At 38.0% G+C, this 21,789-nt stretch overlaps 1 protein-coding gene across 37 annotated transcripts in view; it reads right to left on the reverse strand.

Moving 5' to 3' along the window:
- RBFOX1 (RNA binding fox-1 homolog 1) overlaps positions 1 to 21,789 on the reverse strand; it is a 1,166,109-nt gene that overhangs the window by 580,519 nt on the left and 563,801 nt on the right. The window contains exon 1 of one of the 37 annotated variants that reach the window (XM_075435956.1): positions 10,907 to 10,945. The exons of the other annotated variants lie outside the window; for them this stretch is intronic. Within the exon in view, the coding sequence (XP_075292071.1) occupies positions 10,907 to 10,930 (24 nt within the window). The 5' untranslated portion in view covers positions 10,931 to 10,945. Of the gene's footprint in view, positions 1 to 10,906; positions 10,946 to 21,789 lie in introns of those variants that run through there. 37 annotated transcript variants of the gene reach the window in all.

Below are 21,789 nucleotides of genomic sequence, written 5' to 3' on the forward strand. Positions count from 1 at the left end.
GATTTCCTGCCCCTCCCGTGCCTCAGATGAACCCATGTTTGAAGAACAGCATTACTGGTTTGTTATTTACTGTAAAACAGAATCTCACCCATGTATTTAGCAAACTTATAAGGATGAAAGGCTAGCCTCATATTATCATCACAAACAGAAAACAGTCAACATACTAGTGAGCAATTACAGAAGGTTTTGTCTGAGTACAGAGAAGTGGCTAAGCTAGAGAATTTCACACATCTCACATCAATAATATAACATTATCTTCTGCAAATAAAAAAAAAATCACTTGGCTTATTCTAAAATAGTTTTGCATGTGCGTGAAAAATTAAGGCAGTTCAAAACAACCAACTTTACCTCACTAAATGACTGTCTGTTTCTAGAATAATCATAACTGCTCTGTGACCTAATAACCAGTTCCACCTTTCCTGAGGCTTTACAACGAGTAACTTTGAAAAGTTATATGGGAAAATGAACAAGACAAGTTATACAGGAAAACCCACAGAGAAAAATACGAGTAAATATTCGCCTGAAATTTTGGCTTTATAGATGTCTATAAATATAAAAAATTCTCAAAATCCTTGTACAAACGCATTACTTTATTAACATGTAGTACGTATATGCCTTTATCATACAGCATCAGCATCATTTTCTGCTGAATTTTTTTCTCATAACCTTATCTCTGAAAAGGCCAAGATTATGTCACAGACAGTATTTCTGAGAGACTTCCTTTCAAAGGAAACTATTAGTTACTTTGCTAAATAGGCAAAGCTTTATTCCACAAGCTTCTTTACCAAATGAAGCTACCATGAAAGTTACTGGGTTTGTTTTTTTTTTTACAGATTTGCATGATGGAAATTGAATAAAAATAACTGTGGTGACTGTAGTCTTTGTTGGTATCTTTAGGGCAACAGTCTGCATTCAGCATTGTAACTGAATGTCTCTATAGAGCTGAGTACTTAGTAGCCTTTGCGCAAATAGCATTTTCTGCTAAATGTACTGTTCTTTGAAATATAATTAGCTGTCAGCAGAAACCTAATTTCAAGAAACTGTTCCTGGTGTTTAAGGGACTTCAACAATCTGTGTCTACAATTCAGCCCAGGTAGCCACACATGCTGATGATTTATAGAAAGAAGTTTGTGATTAAAATGTATCTCTCATGTAATGCAACAGAGGAATGTATGTTGTGTTACCACACAGCTTTGGAAAAATCAGACAAACATCTCACCCAAGTTCTTAAGAGTATTCTGTTACCAAATCATCACATGCTTACTCCTAAAAGCAAGAACCACCACCCGCTCACAACAAAATGAAACAAGATTAGGTGAATGACTGTTTCAAGAAATATTAAAATATCAAGTAATATTGTGCAAGGACTGTAACATCTGAATTTGATCATTTCAGTGTATCCTGTGTACAGGCCATCAGAATCAGAAACTTAATGAAGAATAACAGAAAGACTTCTCTTTGGAACCGAGTTTTGGAAGCCAGTAGTAGACTAACAAATTTTCATAAGTAGAACACGATAGGAATTCTTCCTCAAACAGCCAGATTCTCCATCCAATTCAATAACCATGTAATTTATTCTCTTCAGGCATTATCCAGCCCTTGCACTGTATAATAATTTCAGCATTTTCTAAAGGAATTAACTGATTTAATAATAAAAAAAGAGAGTGGTCGGATACTTTCACAACCTCTTTTCACAAAGTAGTACCTAGCATGAAATATTTAGAGGATAAGCCATAGTAAGTTACAGTTTCATTTTTCTCTGCAAGAAAGTTCCTGATATAACACTGAATCTCTGTCAGGTTGTTTATTTTCTTAATTTCCCCTCTTTCATGACAGGTAGGTATTTAAAACCACTGGATAGCTTTTATTCATTGCAAAAGATCTTTCAGGATTCTCAAGTACTTGCTATACCAATAGAAATGCAATTAAGAACAATTTAGTTGAAAACTATAAATCGTAACTCCACAATGTAAAACTCCACTGCTATCTGGATGGACTCAGTTTCAAGCCACATGCAAAATACAACATCCATAGAGCAAAATTCCTTATGCACTAAACCCATATTAAAATCACACTGGCAGTCGATTCCAACGCCATTAAACCTTAAACAGTTTATTGAATAATTAGAAAATACCATAAATATACATTTTATGTCTTCAAAGAACACTGTTAGAAAAGGAATGACACATACTAAATTTGGTCTAACTTTTAAATGGATTCTTACCATTAAGCACAAAGACAAAAATCAGCCTGATGCGATAAAGGTAACAGGCAGAAACTGTGAATAAACAAGAATTAGCAAAGATGTTACCATTACCTACTGGAAAAATAAAGATGACGAGGAAGAAAAGCCACTATTAAAAAAAAAAAAAAAAGAAAAAAAAGGAAGAAAAAAGCCCACAATCAAGGCAAACAATTATAGAAGTTGCAAATTCCATGCTTCGTTGCACAAACTTATAGACTTCATAGGATAGAGCCACAGATTCTTTGTGTTAAATAGATATCTAGATAGGCAATCATTAGTCTAGCTAGCTTTAAACATACACACAGACTACTATTAACGCAGCATTAGCCAAAGCAAGTAAATTCAGACCTTTCAATTTCTGTAAGATCTTATTCTTCAGTTGCGTGCAGAATTACGTTGGATATCACTAATGTGTCTATCAACTAGATTCTCCCTTTCCATAGATTATAAGCAACTGTATGTGTATAATCTAAACACCATACTTGGAAATTCTGATATAAAGTTTAATGTAAATAATGGAACTGAACTTAAATTTAGAACTATTTCTTCTGCTCCATTTTACACTTTCTAGTACTGTTTAACGTAAGAGACCAAATACACTGTGAGACAATATATATTACCATAGCGTATGTTCATCATCAATGGCAGAAAGAATATATAGAATAATACAGGTTATGCAATTTCTGATTTATTATTTACACAACTGCTTTACTATAATACCTACAAAAAAGTTTTCCATACAAACAGCAACGGCAGTAAAGCTCCCCTTCTGCTATTAAGCTTGCCAGTCAAAAAAATCCCATTCAGCTACACAATATGCCTGCAACTAAACACCCGACTAAGTAGCCAGGCCCTGCAACGTGCGCTGCAGGCCACAGCAGTCAGACTTTACTCGACTGGCTGGAAAAGGCAAGTTAACAGTTGTGGGTCTCTAGTTTATCCCCAGGAGTTTTATAGTAAATGAATCCACTGCTAATTTCACCCTCCCTTATACAAATGTCAGCCATCATATTAGCCTATCCCTTCAGTACATATTTGTAAATGTCTTTGTGAAAAATATTGTAACAGTAACCTTATTATGAAAGCCATAGTTATTTGGCAATCACATACACGTCAGTAAGTAGAAATAAAAAAGTAAAAACAGTATTATAGGTAACAAAACTGCTCAGATAAATATGCTTACGCATAACAATCATATTACACAGTAAAGCAAATCTCAGCAAAATAAAATGCTTTAGAAATGGTTAAGAGTTTGTGGTGTATTTTTTAGATTAGTAATATATTCACCTGCATTTTGAACAAATAAATAGAACTGTTTTTCTGAAGAGTTTCAATCATGACTGTTACAGAAATAAATAAACTATTTTCAAAAGCATCGTCCCACAACAATTCACCTACTTATCACCAAATCCTTCAAACTAGCCTTGTATTATCATTTATATGCTCACTTTGTGATTTGGCTACCACATCTTCTCTTTGCTCTTTCTGAACAGAAGTAAATAAAAAGGAAATCCTTACCAACATACATAATTCCTGCCCTAATCCCTTCCCTCTAATAAAACAATCTAATACAAATAATGCCTAAACAACATCAAGAGAAAAGGAGGAAGGAGGTGAAAGACTGAAAAGAAAGCACTGAGCTTTCTGTCACGTTCAAGGCACTTGGACACTAAAAGTGCTCTCACTTTAGGCTGAAGCATACAAAAAGAGCATTTAGAGAAGTTTCCAGGTACCAGTCTGAAAAGCAAACTGCATTTTCTAATGCCTTAAATTAATTTCATCTCTTCATTGCTTGATTCTTGTGTGATGCAGAAAGCCCAGCTGCTGTGACACACACAGATTTTATGCAACCTATAAACATGAAACTACAGTTCTAAATATTTTAATCTAGTATAGTGATCCGGCCATTGGATTGTCTAAACTATTACTATATTCAACAAACAGCAATGACGAAAAGAAATAGAATGTGAAATAGTGGATTTTGTTATGCAAAATGCTTAAGAAAATAGATTTAATGGAGTGAGAATACACTAAATAGAAAGAATCAATAGAAAAAATTATTTTGGAGTTGCATCAGATCTAAAACAAGTAAGATCAACATACAGACGAGCTTTAGTGACAGTACAATAAGAGAATCCTAACCATTGCTTCTGTGGAGGATCAGCAAGCCTTAAAATAATTTAGAAGTTATTATGAAATTGGGGGGGGGGGGGGGGGGGTATTAAAAAAAACGCCTAATCAATTTATAAAGGAGAAAGATTTTACTAACCGAATGCATATTTTTTTTTTTTATCCTACACTGCCATCTTCTGGTTATGTAAGCTATATCATCACATGTCCAAAAGCAACCAGTTAAGTTAAACATTTAAATCTAAAAACGACCAAGCCTTAATAGTATGCATATTCGTATTAATAGAAGATACTAAAGGGATTTGTAGTATTTGTATAGAAAAGCATTGAATACATAAATTAAATAATTATTCTGAAGTAAAAACAGAACACAGCGAGAGCAGAGTATTTAAATCAACTGACTAAGACTACGGTTAAAAATCCAATTTTGAATTAAACTATGTAATTTGAAAAAGATTGCCAAATAATTTAGGATTAGAGACCTTAAAAGGAAAATACAAGTGCTATTGCATTAACAGACTAAAAACAACAATATATTTTACAGTACCCATACTGTAACATTTAAACTACATACATACGATAAACCAACTTTGTGCTTTACTATGCCAGAAAAAAGAGCATTTTGTTTCTTAAAATTATTATTACAGCATCCTTCTCTAGTGTCTGGAATTACAGTTTAGCAACTTCTAGGGTTACCAAAACCAACTTCAGTGACACTTTTGATCATGCTCAAATATAAGTAACAAAGAATCATTTTTGCTAAGGACTAGCCACTGTTTGGATCATCACTCTGGTCCTAAAATTCAGACCTATAGGAGGAAAAATACATACTGTATGTGGCCCTGAGAAAACTTCATAATAAACTTGGGTAGGTTTTAAATACACAGGAAAGTAAAAGGCAAGGTAAGAAGAGTTTGTGACATTTACAATAACTTCTTTTAAAATGAGTATGAAGTTTCAGAGCTTTCTAAATGAATTACAAAACAGGCAAGCGTTTGATGTGAAAGAGCAACTACATGGAATATTTTAAAAGATAATAACAAGTGCATTAGCATGCAGAGTAACTTGGTCTAGGTACTGATCTGACTCAGTTCTTAGAGTCTCCCGTGCTAGTAGATTGCAACGTATCAGATTACAGTACACCGCTGATCAGTTTAAATGCAGAAAGCAAATGAGCCAAGTTTCCAAACGGAGTTCAACTTACAGGGCCACCAAAATAAAAATGGATATGGACGTTCTCTGACAGACTTTGTACTTCTTAACGTTCTTAAAAGGTAAACCGAACTTTCAAAAACAATGACACTTTTCTTTGAGGACATGACTTTAGGAACATATATTAAAAGTTTTGGAACCCAATGATCTTCAAACCTAGTAGCAACAACTAATATCTGCATCTAGTTCAGTGGAGACTATAAGCATGGCAAGTGAGGCAACACAGGCCTCCATGTCTTCTTTACCCAAGATGAAATGGGATGCTTTTTACTCTACATGGCAAGAGGGAGTCTCACTGGAATCACAGCTGTTCCCAAGGCAGCAACGTAAATAGAGGAACCTTACCCAGTTGTTCTTAATTATCATTATGGCCATGGCAAGTGCTGAGGGAATGTCAAGAATTACAAACTTTTTGCAGGTTCTTCACAAGAAGATCAATCATACTGCTACATTCCATTTAGATTCATTTGAAAAAGCCAGTGACTGCAAATCAGATTACCTGGGCAGATTTGAAGAATGAATTTCAATGTCCCTTGAAAGCATTTGCTTCTCACTGCAAAGAAAAAACGGCCAGAAATCAAGCGCCTAGTGTGTGTGCAGTTAATCTGCAAAGCACAGGGAATCTGTGATGGGGTACAGCTATATTAGAGGAAGCAGCACACAATTAAGATAAAATCAACTTTCCAGGACAGAATTTGGGAGATAAGTGTATCTGGAAAAAACAAACATGTGCTAATTTGCACTCACATCAAAATTAGATACACTGAACATTGACACATTATGCATTAGATTAAAAGAGAAGACAGATACAACTAGTGATGTCCCCCAGGGGTCAGTACTGGGCCCAGCCTTGTTTAACTTCTTCATCAACGACCTGGATGAAGAGTTAGAATGTACCCTTAGCAAGTTTGCTGACGACACCAAACTGGGAGGAGCGGTGGATACACCAGAAGGCTGTGCTGCCATTCAGCATGACCTGGACAGGCTGGAAAGTTGGGCAGAGAGGAACCTGATGAGGTTCAACAAGGGCAAGTGCAGGGTCCTGCACCTGGGGAGGAACAACCCCATGCACCAGTACAGGCTTGGGGCGGACCTGGTGGAGAGCAGCTCTGTGGAGAGGGACCTGGGTGTCCTGGTGGACGACAGGTTAACCATGAGCCAGCAGTGTGCCCTGGCTGCCAAGAAGGCCAATGGTCTCCTGGGGTGCATTAGGAGGATTATGGCCAGTAGGTCGAGGGAGGTTCTCCTTTCCCTCTACACTGCCCTGGTGAGGCCCCATCTGGAGTACTGTGTCCAGTTCTGGGCTCCCCAGTTCAAGAAAGATGAGGAGCTCCTGGAGAGAGTCCAGCGGAGGGCTACGAGGATGGTGAGGGGACTGGAGCATCTCTCCTACAAGGAGAGGCTGAGGGAGCTGGGCTTGTTCAGCCTGAAGAAGAGAAGGCTGCGAGGGGACCTTATAAATGCCTACAAATATCTCAAGGGTGCGTGTCAGGAAGATGGGGCCAGACTCTTTCCAGTAGTGCCCAGTGACAGGACAAGGGGCAATGGGCACAAACTGAAGCAGAGGAAGTTCTGTCTGAACATGAGGAAGAACTTCTTCCCTCTGAGGGTGATGGAGCCCTGGCACAGGCTGCCCAGGGAGGCTGTGGAGTCTCCTTCTCTGGAGATATTCAAGACCCGCCTGGACAAGGTCCTGTGCAGCCTGCTGTAGGTGACCCTGCTTCAGCAGGGGGGTTGAACTAGATGACCCACAGAGGTCCCTTCCAACCCCTACCATTCTGTGATTCTGTGATCCCAGAGAAAGGGTAATACAGTGTAAAGGCAGAGTGAGTAAGGCACACCAGCTGTAGCAAAAGAATATAAACAGGTACTGTGTAATATATTTAAGGTAATTATCAATGAGAGGTCTGTAACTGTATGGAAACAGAAAAGCAGAAAACTAAGTTTGCACATTTAAATGCCTCCCTTGAATGAGTTGCAGGCAAATTTTATTTCTAAAACATGTTATCTGTGCTTATATGAAAAAGCTTAATCCTTTATAATAAAATACAGAAGGAAATTAACATGTCAAAATTGTAGACTAAAACATCAGGCAAGAACGCATCAAATACCAAGACTGTAGTACAGCTGGTAGAAAACAAGATGGTTTAACATACTTCACTAGAAAACTCTGTTTAAAGACATGCTTTCAAACTTGTAAATGTCTTTAAAAGACATTACAATGCCTTTAAAAGAAGTTGGTGCATACATTTAGCGCTTTGAGAGGGCTTACTTAATGATGACCTGCAGTATATTTAAGTTGGAGGAATAACTAAATCAGGAAGAAAAACTGAAATAGGCAAGATACAAGAAGTTTTGAGTGGTGGTGGTGTTGTTGCAAAGGAAGAAAGGTACTTTCCAACAAAGGTACTTGCAGACATTTCTCCAGGCTCTTCCAAGGTCCTTTCAAGGAGTCCCTTCAAAATAAAACTTTGGAATCCCACACAAACTTCCAAGGAGAACCACTGATCTATAATGTAGTAACATTCCATAGGAACAGAACTGGCATTAGAGAATTTCATAAACAAGCTCTTTGATTTTGTATATATGTTCCATCTAAAGCCTTGACTTAGGCATGCCAGATTCTGGCTCTGATCTGAGAGTCAGTGCTCAATGACATGAATAAACTGAATAAAAAACAAAGTTCATAGAATGATGTCCATGCTCATCACAGGAGGGTTGAACTAGATGACCTTGAAAAGTCCCTTCCAACCCAAAACATTCTGTGATCTGCACAGGACCCATGGCATTGCTAATAAACCGTGTGGCCATCAACTGCACCCGATCCCTGGTCCTACAACCGCAAACTATAACTCATTTTCACAAAGAGCATTCTCTGAGACAACGTATTTGCATGACAGCACTGAATCTTAAATTATCACCAGCACATTGAAACACAAACTGCTGAGCTTTTTAAAAATTCAGCCCTGACCACACACAGTGCACTTCATAGATGCCATTTGATTCACCAGAGTTTCTTCCCTCAAACATTTCCACTTGGAAGGATACTTTGACCTTATCAAGCACATTAAGCCTCTGGATAACAATTACTTTTGGAAAGGAAGCTTTGTTTGCAATCAGACTCATTAAGCAGAAGAAAAAGAACACAAGATTTGCAATCTCATTCTCTTGTGTTATTAATATGTCACTACTAATGCTGAAGTTAATTATTTAACATAATAAGAGTAGAAACACTACAGGGAGCATTTGAACCTATTTAAATGTCTTCAAAAAATTAAACCCCTTTATGATCAGTTGATCCCAAACTTGAATTATATAGTATACGATATTCTTAAAGGCAGATAATTGCATACACTTCTTAAAGCAATAAAAGGAGGACTTCCTACTTCACATAACCAAAAACAATGAAACACAGCTTCATGTAGCTGAAATTTGTTCCTTAATCAGACACTTTTAAGGAGATTTTTGACTTTGATACAAATAAAGCTACAAGAATAGATGGAGTGTTACTTTTGTACATGCTATTGAATTTTAATATTCTCACAGATTTGCTGCAATACTGTATTCTAAATGTTTTAAACTTAGCTTTTGGACTTCTTTTTACTTAGACTGTGTAATAAAGATTGAAAATGTCACTTTTTAATGAACAGCATGTCACAGTTTTTAAAGCACCTTACAGAATATAACAAATACAGAAAGGGCAAAATTCTTCTATTTTTCTACTTTTCAAAACTCTTCAAATACTGCCACGAGAAATTTCCTCCCAATGTTGTTTAGAAATAAACTGCTTAAACATTTTGTGTCTTCAACAGCAGTGCGAAAGAATCCAACCAGAAAACAAAACCAACGCTCTTAAGCTACCTAGAAACGTCTTTTACTCATGCGGAAAAGAATGGTGAAGATACTGACTTGCCAAGACCAAGAGAGCCAGTGGCAAAGCCAGAAAATGTGCTCTTGACTAGTCTTTACCCACCACACCTGTCATCCAAAAGTGAAAAAGCACAGCTTGATTCAGGCTATTGCTACGAACCAAAGAAATACTGGAATCTGTTTAGCAGAAACAAAATAATGCACACATATGAGGAAAATAGCACAAAGAAAATACAGGCCAGCAATACGATAAAATTACATAAGACTTCGGTGGCAAAGGTAAAAATTTTCAGGAGGTAGCAATAACACGTGTTGCAATTGTGATGATCTAAGGCACAAAGAATGTTTTCCAGGAACAGAAACTATCTAATGAGTTGGTGTAACGGGATATCAGTTGGTGCAGTAAGGTTTTACCTCCCCCTGCAATTTTTTTCTTATGTCATTTGCTAACCATTTATCCGTTCAGGAAAAGACCACAGTGAAGCGAAGTTGTACAAAATCAACACACCAAATTTGCTGAAACAGATGTTCCCTACTGGATACCAGACAACTCACACATGTAAAAAAACCTGCTCTGTTCCTTGGTCTTCAACCTTTATCAAGTCTTGAAAGTGAAAGACAGTAATTTTTTTCATGTCATTGCTTTTAATTCAAAACAGAAAATTCACCGCTTGCATAATGTGAATATTACTATTATCCAGTAAAAAACATTAATTAACCTTCTGTTGTACATTAGTCGGCTGACAGAGTGGGGAAAAAGAAAAAAGAACATTTACTTTTAGACTTTGAACATCAGCATTCTTCTTTCAATACTTGTATTATAAGTTATAATACAACATATTCTTCAGATTTTTTTCAGAAAAAGCTCCTGATTTTTTTAAAAAAAGTTGTTACACAGCAAGTATGCCATAGTGAGATATCCCCCTACATAGCTCTTAACATTGCCCTGGGTGTCATATTTCAGTACTCTAGCAGCTGAGATAAATGGCAGAATCCCTGGATTTTTCTGACCTTGATCAACAAGAAGAATTTTTCAGCTGAACAGTGCAAAACTGCTATGATTACATAAATCAAATCTGGAAAACACATGGTTTATATATAAACCATAAAGTCTCTGTATCACCCATAAAACCGAAAGACAATAAAACATACCTCTCAAGAAAAACAAAATCCATTAACCCTTAACTTTAGTCCTGAAGTAGGAATCAGCAACAATGCTTCAAAGACAACAGAAACATGCACACGTATTCAAACTTCCAAATACTGACTTATATTTAAGCATAAGTGCTTTTGTAATAATAGGCTTCATCAGAGGAAAATAGATACTGCATCACTGTTGAAGAAGTCAGTTCTGAAATAAGTGCGTTAAGACGTTCTGATCAAACTGCCCAGCACCAGATGTCCAGGCAGCTGTGCAAAGCAATCTACTGCTACAGAGAAAAGATTTACCTGGCAAGAGATCCAAGACAACATAAAAAGACAAACTGGAATCACTGAGAAATGAATTGGATTACTGGATAGAAGCATATCCTTGCATGTGTTCAAGCTACTGGGAAAGTAACGGAGCCAGCAGGTATAAAAAAGCCCTTCCAAATGTCTGCTTACCCTTTCACGATCCAATCATAGCCATCCTGTTAATCAGGTTGGATTACATCCCAGATATTAATTTGGCAAACAAAACAAAGGTCTGATTTAGTCTGTTCCTTTCAAATATGTTGAAAACAATCTGCTGCTGATAATTTTGCCATGCGTGTACTCCTTGAAAGCCATCTGATCAATTTATGCCTAGATGATAGTAGAAGTCTAAACTCAAGTGCAAAGGACATAATGTTTTTCCTATTCATTAATGGTCTGTGAACTCGTCCTCCACTTCCCAAGGAAGTGCTGAAACATTGGCAGTGAAGGGAGACAGTTCAGAATACAGAATCCTTTCAACTATAAATAAATAAATACTATACGTATGAACAAAAGATGGCTGGCTTAGAAGTAGGTGAAAGCACAGCTTTCTCACTGGCCATAGGAATCCTGTTCTGCTGTTGCAGTTTGTTTTTGTAAACAGTTTCAGCAGCCTAAGCCTTCCCAACAGACTTCCCTAAACCAGTGTTGATAACACACCACTTTGGTTATGCTAAACAGCGCTTACATAGCATAAGGGCCTTCTCTTTTGCTCAAGTTGACACCTCCCCGCCCCGCAGTGAGCAGGCAACAGACGGGGAGAGTACACGGCTAACCAACCTGACCAGAGGAACATTCCATATCATGTAACATCACGATCAGCAATGAAACTAGGGTAGCAGATTAAGGCAGGGGGTGGTGTCTTCCAGGGTGGCCATTTCTCAGAGACTTGTTGGGCATCAGCCCGCTGGTGAGAGGTGGCGAGTGACTGCCTCTGTATCACTTGTGGGTTTGCGCTGGGGTTTTTTTGTCTATTCACTTCATAAACTGTCTTTATCTCAACCCCTGAGTTTTCTTGCTTTTGCTTTTCCTGTTCTCTCTCCAATCCCATTGTGCAGGTGGGAGCAAGCAAGCTGCTGTGGGCATACTTAGCTGCTGGCCTGGGTCAACCCACCGCAACGTGTGAAGTCCTTCAGTTCTACATTCTTTCCCTTTGCTGTGGTCTTGCTGGTAAGCATAAGCAATACTCTGGTTTGGATCACTGTTTTCAGACAGTGTGAGTTCCTGAAAAGAATCCCCACAGCAAAGCCAAATCCTGTACGACAGCTGGGTACCAACAGTGGAGGTTAATAGAAAGGAAGAGTCACAGAGCTCCATCCGCTGGAGCTGGATATTCAAGGTGCAAAATTCAAAGATAGACTATCCGACAGACTCAGACATTGCTGTAGGCATACTACCCTTTAGCCCATATGCATATAGAATCAATATACCACCTCTTTTCTCGTTCGTAATCATATCGCTGACACAGAGTAGCAAGACAAAGGTACTTACATATTAGAGCGAATGTTTAATACCTAATATTCCTACATATTTTCATAAGAAACATTTTGTTACTGGTTATAAGGAAAAAAATGCAAAACTATAATAGGCAGTTGAATTCCTGAAGGATTTCAATTTTCAATATTAAAATTTGAAATTTCCATAGAGATAGTTTTTGATACAGAAGGAATGTTATTTATCTCTCTCAATTTTGATTTAGAACAGTGAAGCACTTTCTTGCATCCAGTTCTTCATACAAAATTTCAAATACCATTTCCAAGTTTCGTATGCAATAATTTTCGTGAAGAGTATACTGGGCTAAGCAACCTTAACACCACAGAGGAGCAGTCTGAAATTCGGCTGCCTGTCACGTATACTGATTTAAGAGAAAGCAACTGCAGCCTCCTACACAGCAACATGTTTGTGTGTTTATTTTAACATGAGCTCTACTACAAGGACTTAGAACAAATTATAAAAGAATTCGCATTCCAAATTTTTTTCCTGGAGCAACACATGACCTCTAGACTTACACCTCACCAATAAGGCCCTTCAAGGATACTTCATGAAAATGGAACACATATTTCAAACACCTGTGAAGTCAATAGTGGCTTTTTTTTTTTCTTACTGCAAGGAAATTAAAATGTAGGAACGGAACATTTATATAGCTAAGCACAGATGGCCATGTGTTCAGCCAGGAAAAAAAAAAAAGGTTTTAATGCTTTTAGAGACACACTTCCTTCTAAAGTGCACGTACTTCCAAGAACTGAGGATTCCGTAGGGAAAATCAACATTTCTGAGTCCCATGTACTTCACACAATCCATCCCAGATTTGCTATCTAAACACAGAGTCAAGAAAAGAAATACTTTATTTTATGGCTCCTCAATCCCTGTATTTTCTCTTTTAGGAAACTCTGAATTCACCACAGAAGTTGTATATATTTATAAATTATAACTTATATATTTGTTTATTTTACCTTTTGGAGAACTGAAAAAGACAAGTTAGCAAGTGTTCCACTAATGCTATTCTGGTAAGTTTAATCAGCTAACATGCAATCTGTGTATCACTTCAAATACGAAATGCTGTCCTTCAGTTTTAAAGAAAGAAAATCAGAATGCATTCCCTAGAAGTAGGGAACAGAAAATTAATGGAAAATATACCTGTACCTCAGTTTAATGAGACAACATCTGGAAGATTACTTGCCTAATAAAAACCATATCAACAAGCCTGATGCGTAACAGAAGAAAAGTATGTATTTTCTAAATGCTACCATCTCGGAGCTTTATGCAAGAATAAATACTCTGATCAGCTGGATAAATTCTCTCATTCTCTGTGAGTGCAGAACACTAAGTGGCTTCCCACAGTGGCCTCATTATATAAAGTTCTCTTCAGAGTTATTCTGCTGCCTATTTCTGCTCCACATCCCAGCAAACATTGAGCTACTCCACCTACTGTCATGATGGCTAGATTTCACCTAGCTTAGTGAACTGATTATACTTATTTCCAAACACAGAAAGCACATTTTGAGCAAAAGTAAGTGAAGGTAATAATGGCAGCTTGTAATGAAGATTAAAGTTCAAAGCCCAGCACTTTAAAACTCACGCTAATTATTTAAGAATATAAAATCAGGGGTAAGAGGGATTCTACACACCTTTTTCCCTTCCCCTTTGCCTTCTCCCAAAACTGATCTTAGCTTTAAAATTTTTTAAAACATTTATCCAGTTAAAATGTTAAACTAGTATATTGAAGACTACTAACATCCTGTGAGACAGAAAGATTATATTTTCATATGTCCAAAAAAAAAAAAAAAAGTGAAATTTCAGATTACTAAAACAAGTAGTGACTAGGCACATGTGGCTCAGCTCAAACAGATGAAGTGAAAAGCTTTCTAAATCATTGAAGTCTATCATTTTCATTTCCCAATTCTTGAAATTCCAAACTTTATTCCATAAGGAAAATTCAAAACGAGAGTTAAGAAGAAGTCAAAAAGGCTACTGGTCGCAGACAAAGCTCTACTCAACTTCTGTACTGGGAAGCGTTTTTCTACAAACGTAGCCCTGGCTCCCAGCAAGAAGCTGAATATAGGTTCATGTTATAGCAACCTTACCCCACTGCAAGGCAGAACCTCTCCCGGGTTCTGCCACCAGCTGACAGCACGCCATGGGGTACCTCTCCACACGCAGTCACACCGGCACACGTACAAGCGGGAAAGAAAGTGAAGAAATAGCCTAAGTTGTCTTCAGCCTCTGCTAGTTGATGCACAGACTTCTTAAACTGCTGTTTAGCACATAGTTGCTAGTCAATTTGTGTGAAATACATACATTTTTTATTTTAAACAAAGGTGTCTAACATCCGGCTATGTTTTTGGTTAATGGGCCTTTGTTTTTGGTTAATGTGCCTTTGAATTCTTACCAAGTGGTAAAAGCACGAAAAAAGCATTTAAAAAAAAAAGGCAAAAAAAACCCCACAAAAAACCCCAACAAGTAAAACCATTAAAAGTGCAGTGACTGACACCCTTCACTAGCAGGGACCCAGCTCCTTCTGCAGTTACACGCCTGGATGCGTAAGTCAAGTTCATATATAAAACCAAACAGCCTACCTGGAGTCTCCAGACTACAACATGCGGGCTCTCCGCAATCCCGACAACCCCAGTGCATGCCCTTTCAAATTTTAAGTGCTTTTTACCAACTTACTTTCCTTTGCTTTCCGTGCAGTTCTGCAGAGCCCAGCCCTCCGCACGGCGAGGGAAGGCACTGGGCGGGAGAGGCCTGCTCTGCTGAGGGGACGCAGCGATGCCCTGCGCGGCCGGGGCCAGCACCTGCTGCTGGTGGGTCACAACCGGCTCCGGCCAGCTCTTCACCCCATGAGAACTATACCTGCAAAGCCCCGTGGCGGGCTCAGCAATGACTGCCCCACTCCCAGACATCGTCCTGGCACTGAAGCGCACGGTACCCTCACACAGGCCCCCCCAACCGCCCACGCTGCCCCTTGCCTCGCCAGAGGAATTGGGATGGACCCAGTTCTCAGCTGGGAACTGGCAAGCGGAGACCCGTGAGATTCAACGTTTGTCTAGTTTCGTATATTATTCTTTTCCTCAGTGATTGAAGGTTTGTGTTGGCTGGCAGTCAGTTAAACAAAAGAAAAGTCCCTGGCTTGAGACTGTTTTGCCTGACGCAGGGAGCTAACTCTGTTCACGTCAGCGTAAGTCTTCCCTCCCCTTCAGTGTTCTTTAGGCCAAGTCCAAAAAACATCCCCCTAAACTTCCCCAGGCTTACAGCAGGAAACACAACACAGGGCCGCAGTTTGAAAGCGCTGCCAAAGCCCAGGCAGTTTTATTACGGGCACTCCTAGAAACTGCGGGAGGCCAAGTGAGGCAGGCAGGTAACAGAAACCCAGCACTGCTTCTGGTTACTCAACCCCCGGGCACTGGGGCTAGTGAGCACAACTGACCATACACGGAGATGTATCCGTAAATAAGACCATTCATCTGTACTTACTGTTAGCTCTATCCTTCTTTATGAAGTCTCCTGCAACCTTATTAAAAAGCAAGCAAAAAGATCGGGAAGGAAACCTCGACTTGAAACTTATGTTTCTCTAAAGCAGCAGTGACCGTTAAACTCTTCAGCATATGTACACAATACAAAATTACACACTGAGATATAGTTAATATATTTAAATCCATGACATTAGGCCTTGCATAATTTGCCCTTGGTATCCAGCATGTTACAAAGAATCTGGTAGGCCAGACAAATAACTGAAAATTATGTAGGTAACACAACTGCCAAGCCCAGCCACACCTCACTGAAGCAGCAGAGCAGGGGTTATGGAAAGCTCACACTGCCAGCAAACAGACACCTGTTCAAAGGGTTTGTTTCGCTATAGTAGAAAAAGTGCTGCTCCATTGCTGCAAATATTTATTCATTTACAAATACACAGAAGATCCAAGACATGTTCCCATTGACAGCATGCTAATACTAACAGATTTGTGTTTTTTTCCCTTTTTTGTATAACTTCAAAAGTCAATTTCACTCTGTGTTTTTACACCTGTTGAAAACTTCATGGTGAGATGTAGTCAAAAGTTGAACGAGGCTTCAGTGTCTCCTGAATTGCTTCTCAGTTAATTTCGACAGACAAATAGCAAGAAATCAGACTTAACTTCTCTGTCCTCACTTTTTCTTTTAACTTGAATCTGAATACTTTAAGTCTACATTTAGCTGACTATTGAAGCCAAAATATTTCTTTCTTCTGTCCCCTTCCTTGTCTCCAGGTAAAATATAATTCATTGTATGCAATGCAGGTACAATACATATGAACACATTCCAAAGTAACTTCTGCATACATTTACTCCAGTGAAAATAAAAATTATTATTAATTTTTTATAAAAGCATTAGATATTTCAGAATGCTCTTTCTAGTAAAGGAAGTTTAAAAAGAATTGTGATTGCTTTCTGTTTTTTCAGTTCACACAATACAAACATCAGTGCTGAATGTAACAACAGATAAAGGCATGTTTTAATGCCAAAGTGTTAAATAAAAAGTCTAGCAAGAATACCAGCTGAAAGGAGTGACTACTAGTCACAAGAAAGGATAAAAATTAGCACTGTTCTTTGAAAAAGCAGGATTTTTTTCCTTTGTAACACATAACAGTAAAAGAGAACTGTTATGTTGTATACTGAGAATAACACAGCTCATAGTGCTCGTGGATCCTTTTTAGAAACTCCTAACTTGGATTTTGACTGGAACCAGACTTCAAACAAAAACATTCTGAGGGTTTCTTAAACTCCAGTCTACTCGAATGAAAAGCTGACATTTCAAAGGTACCAATGACTCAAAGTGCTCACTGGCAAGTCACTCATTCCAGAAAGTTTTTCCAACATGAAACTGAAACTATCAGTACATGAGTACTGCAGAAAATACGTTTTTATATTCTGTATTTTCACAGAATCACAGAATGTTCGGGGTTGGAAGGGACCTCTGTGGGTCGTCTAGTCCAAACCCCCTGCCGAAGCAGGGTCACCTACAGCAGGCTGCATAGGACCTTGTCCAGGCGGGTCTTGAATATCTCCAGAGAAGGAGACTCCACAGCCTCCCTGGGCAGCCTGTTCCAGTGCTCCGTGTTTTGCATATGCTGTAACTAGAATTTGCTAGCTGACTGATGCCCTCAATGAAATTTGTTTATAAGACAGGCTAATCTGTAACAGGAATTTACATTCTGTATGTTACATTCCGTATGAACAGAAACTAGGTATTTTCACCAGTATCAAAGGACTTCGGAAAAAGAAATGGTGTACCTTTTCTATGGCTCTTTCTTCATTCTCTGACACCTTCCCGCAGAAGGTTTAATATGAAAAAAGCTGTCCTTAAAAGTAAAGAATAAATAGGCTCTTCAAGAACTAATTTGCTATACAGTCCACAGAATTATAATTTCAAGATTTACCTAAATACCCTCAGAATGAAGATTTGAAGAAAATCTCCTAATAAAATACAGATAATTTATGTGGCACAGCAATCATATTATACATAATAGTACAGGCACAGAAAATGTAATGGTTAAAGGTGGAATACAGTAGCAAAAAGACACAATGTAGTAACCCCTTTTTTAGCAATCTGCCTTACCAGGTATTCTAGCATAATAAATATACTATCTGTGTCCCTTATGTGTATTCAGCATGTGTAACAGTCATGCAGCTGAACACATTGACACTTCAGCGGGAGGTCAAATTATTGTTTTGGCACTTCTGTCATGCCTGTCACTTCAATTCCACTTTATCAAATTACAGTTTGCTAGACAGAGTTGGATTAGGGGGAAAGATAGACACACATACACACACAGAGGAGTAATTGTCATCACTTCAGTTGTGAAATTCCATAATTGCATGTCAGTGACAGAAAGAACAAGAGAGCAGTAATAGGACTGACATTACGATCATTTAACTACTATGAAGCTTTCCAACAAGACTTTGCACGGTGTCAATCTACATGCCAGGAAATGGACTGGATTTCTGACTATTTCCTCACATTAGAATTGCCAATATCTATTAGGCTGACTAACGCTGTGTGTTAAGTTCTAGGGCAAGCTTCAGCTACGTATTTTTCCATAAGTAGTGCTTTTACTTGAAAAGACTGTAAGCTAAGGCAAGGCAAAGAAAAATCCTTTGATTAAAAAAAAAAATCACTAAAAGTAATAGGAATAACAATAAATTATACTAAACAACTTAGAGTATGGGTTTGATTAAACCTAGTTTCTGAGTATTAACATACCTGCAGTGCAACAGATCTTGAATTAAAATCATTGTGGGGGAGGCAGCCATGGATTTCAAGTAACTTTTCTGGTAATAAAAAAACAAAGTAACAAACCCACCCATCCCACCCCTTAGATAATTTTACCCTTTTGAGGAAGTTTTGAAAACTTCCAGCTCTGCACTGAGGAAGACTCCAGAAGCATCATGTAAATCTGACTTACATGAGCCGAGATGTCAGCGGAAACCCCTGGCGTATTGTGACAGGTGGATACTATTCTTCGAACAGCTCGTTATTCTCACTTCTGGGTTGCTCCCCTTGTTTCTGAATTCTGTGGTCAATCTTTTATATTCTGTGCACTCCTGTCATACAATGGTTCAATAATACTCCTTACTATTTGTACAACAGTTAAAGAGACAGAAGAAATAGGAATCATTTTTCATTCTAGTAGACACCAGGAGGCTCATTGATATTCAACTCTTTCTTAGATTCCTCTGAATCTCTATTCAAACACAATTTAGACACTTCCTCAACAATCCGCTGAAGTCAGTGATCTTCCCTCATCAAAAAATTAATTTCTGCTAATGTGAGGAAAAATGCATCCCAAAATTCTACATAATGACGTAGATCGCATGATGCCTTCACAAGGGAATGAAAACCACACATTTACTCATATTCACTGACAGCAAGCTCCTGAACATCAGAAAAATGGATTACAATGAAAGAGAACAGTATATAAATATATCCAGATCTCAGGTGCCAGGAGCTGAGTCAGTCCCGGCATGATGCTTCTTATCACCTTTTCACTAGTGATACCCTTATTAATTCCCTTCCACAGTAACCTGAAGAAGAACGTTAAAGAAATTGGATACATTTTCTTCCTACTAATGAGACAAATTCTTCCCTTAAACTTTTATGGAAATCTTTTTCATACGATCATTATAAACTAAACTAAAAAAAAAAAAAAAAAAGAAGAAGCAAAAGACTGCAGAAATAGGCAAAACAAAATGTATTTGTAATGGTGTTTCTGTTTCTCCTCATTTTGTCTCAGACTCACTTTGCAACTTTGCCTGTGTCTCCCCTTCAGAATTCTATTTCCCCATATAACTTCAGAATTCTATTTCCCCATATAACTTGAGCAATATAAATGTAAATACTTTCCTCATAGGTGTTTTTAATTTGTTTGTGAAGTACTTTGAGATCCTCTGACAGAGGGTACTAAAAAAAATAAAACTATAAAATATTTTCCACAGCAGGCATAGGAAAGGAGAGGCATTACTGCCTATACCATATCCCACGGAAGGTAACAGAGAGTTATGAAACATTATGTCACTACAGGGAAATTTTCTAACTTACTGACCTATCATGTTATTGGTCTAATGCATACCCATAAAGTCTATTGCTCTCATAAAGCCTCTGCACTCTGAGCTCAGCAGTGGTAAATTTTAAAGTCGAGACGCATCTCAGAAATGTTCTCTCCATGAGCTACTTTCCTGCTCAAGAACAGAAAATGAAGCAAGATATCCTGAGTGACCTTGAGCCACCAAGCTAATAACGCTTAGCTGCTAGTTAATGGTCAGCGTTCTGTCGCCTGCAAGGAATGCTGAAGAGAATGTCATTGCACATTACCGCAAAAGTGAGTCTATTACTAAAAAGAGTAAGCTGAAATAAAACAAAAAAGAAGCTGAAGAATAAAACATTTCTAGCATGGAAAAAACCAGCTGAAACCAAGTTATCCTGCACGCAAAGGTCACTGTAACTTAACATTCCACTCAGTTTTCAGTGTCTCAGTTTTCCATTTCAGATGGAAATATAACAAAAGGGAGGCGGGGCACTAAGGGGGAGATAACTTCATATCACAGCTTTTGGTTTCACAGTGTTGCCCTGAATTAATTTGATGATACAACAAACGCAATTGCACAGTAAAACAAAGTATTCCCTTTGTGCTCTGTTCAGACCTCAGTGACAGAGCAGGACAGGGAGAAATCTTCTTGCCAGCTTCTTTTTTTGGTATTTTTGAAGATTCCTGTTCTATGCAAGTCTGATACAAACATATGGAGGAAAAAAAATAAAAAGAATTGTTAAGACCAAATAAAGATGTGAACTGAGATCAAATGAAAGACGAGGAAGATTTATTAGGTGCAGGTTTTTCAGGTAATGGGAGGTGCTGAAGCTGGTGTAAAAGCAACAACAACAACAAAAAAAAAAAAAACGAAAGAAAAAAAGAAAGCTTTACATACTACCAGTCTTTTTAAAGAGGAGACTGAGACTAGAGTTTGGTAGATCCTAAAGGAATCCGCATTTTCACCCTCCTGGCAAAATCGACAATACGCTCACTAATTCCCTTCAACCACAACCATTCAGTTGACCCCCAAAGTTGTATTAGAAAATATGGGTAGGAAAAAAAAAACCCCAAACTGTCATCACCCTTGCAAGAGCAAAACCTCACGCTGAAAAACACCACAGGCTTTGAAATGATGACTGAAATTCCAAAACATCATGCAACTAGCTTCAGAAATCAACTTACTTTTACAAAAATCACACTTTGTATGTTTTTAACAGTGTTCTTTTTGCGACAATTTAAGGGTCATAATTCTACGTATATTTCTTTGAAAAGCAAAGCTGAGACACTTCCACAATCACATGATTCAATACATATCAAATACTGTGATGTTCAGAACAAAGGCATGAGATCAAAAAAAAAAGGCTTGGGTGTGACAAACACAACAAAGGATACCGATTAGGTGGGAAAGGGGTTGCACACACAGTCACAGGCCCACTGCTGGCAATGACAAATGGAATTTAGTAGTGCATAATAACACAAGCTAGTTACAACAGACTGCTGATTACTTGTCATCTGTTATTCTCAAACCTGAGGGTTTTTATCCTTGCAGAAAATATAAGTAGAATCTTACATTAAAAGGTCAGTAGAAGTAACAACAGAAGGAGAGACACATCATAGTGATAAAGTGGTTAGGATAATTAAATGCTATTTTGTCTTTTATAGAATAATAGATTTCAAAATAATAATTACAATTATTAAACTTGAGTTTGCCTTCAGGCAACAGTTAGCCACAGTTCCATAAATTTCTACTTCAGAAGTTAGAGATTAAGAAACTTCAGGAAAAAGACTGCAAGAAAGGCACCTTGCAGTTTTATAT

This window comes from Opisthocomus hoazin, chromosome 15, assembly GCF_030867145.1.
Source record: "Opisthocomus hoazin isolate bOpiHoa1 chromosome 15, bOpiHoa1.hap1, whole genome shotgun sequence".
In the NCBI taxonomy this organism is placed as follows: Eukaryota; Metazoa; Chordata; class Aves; order Opisthocomiformes; family Opisthocomidae; genus Opisthocomus; species Opisthocomus hoazin.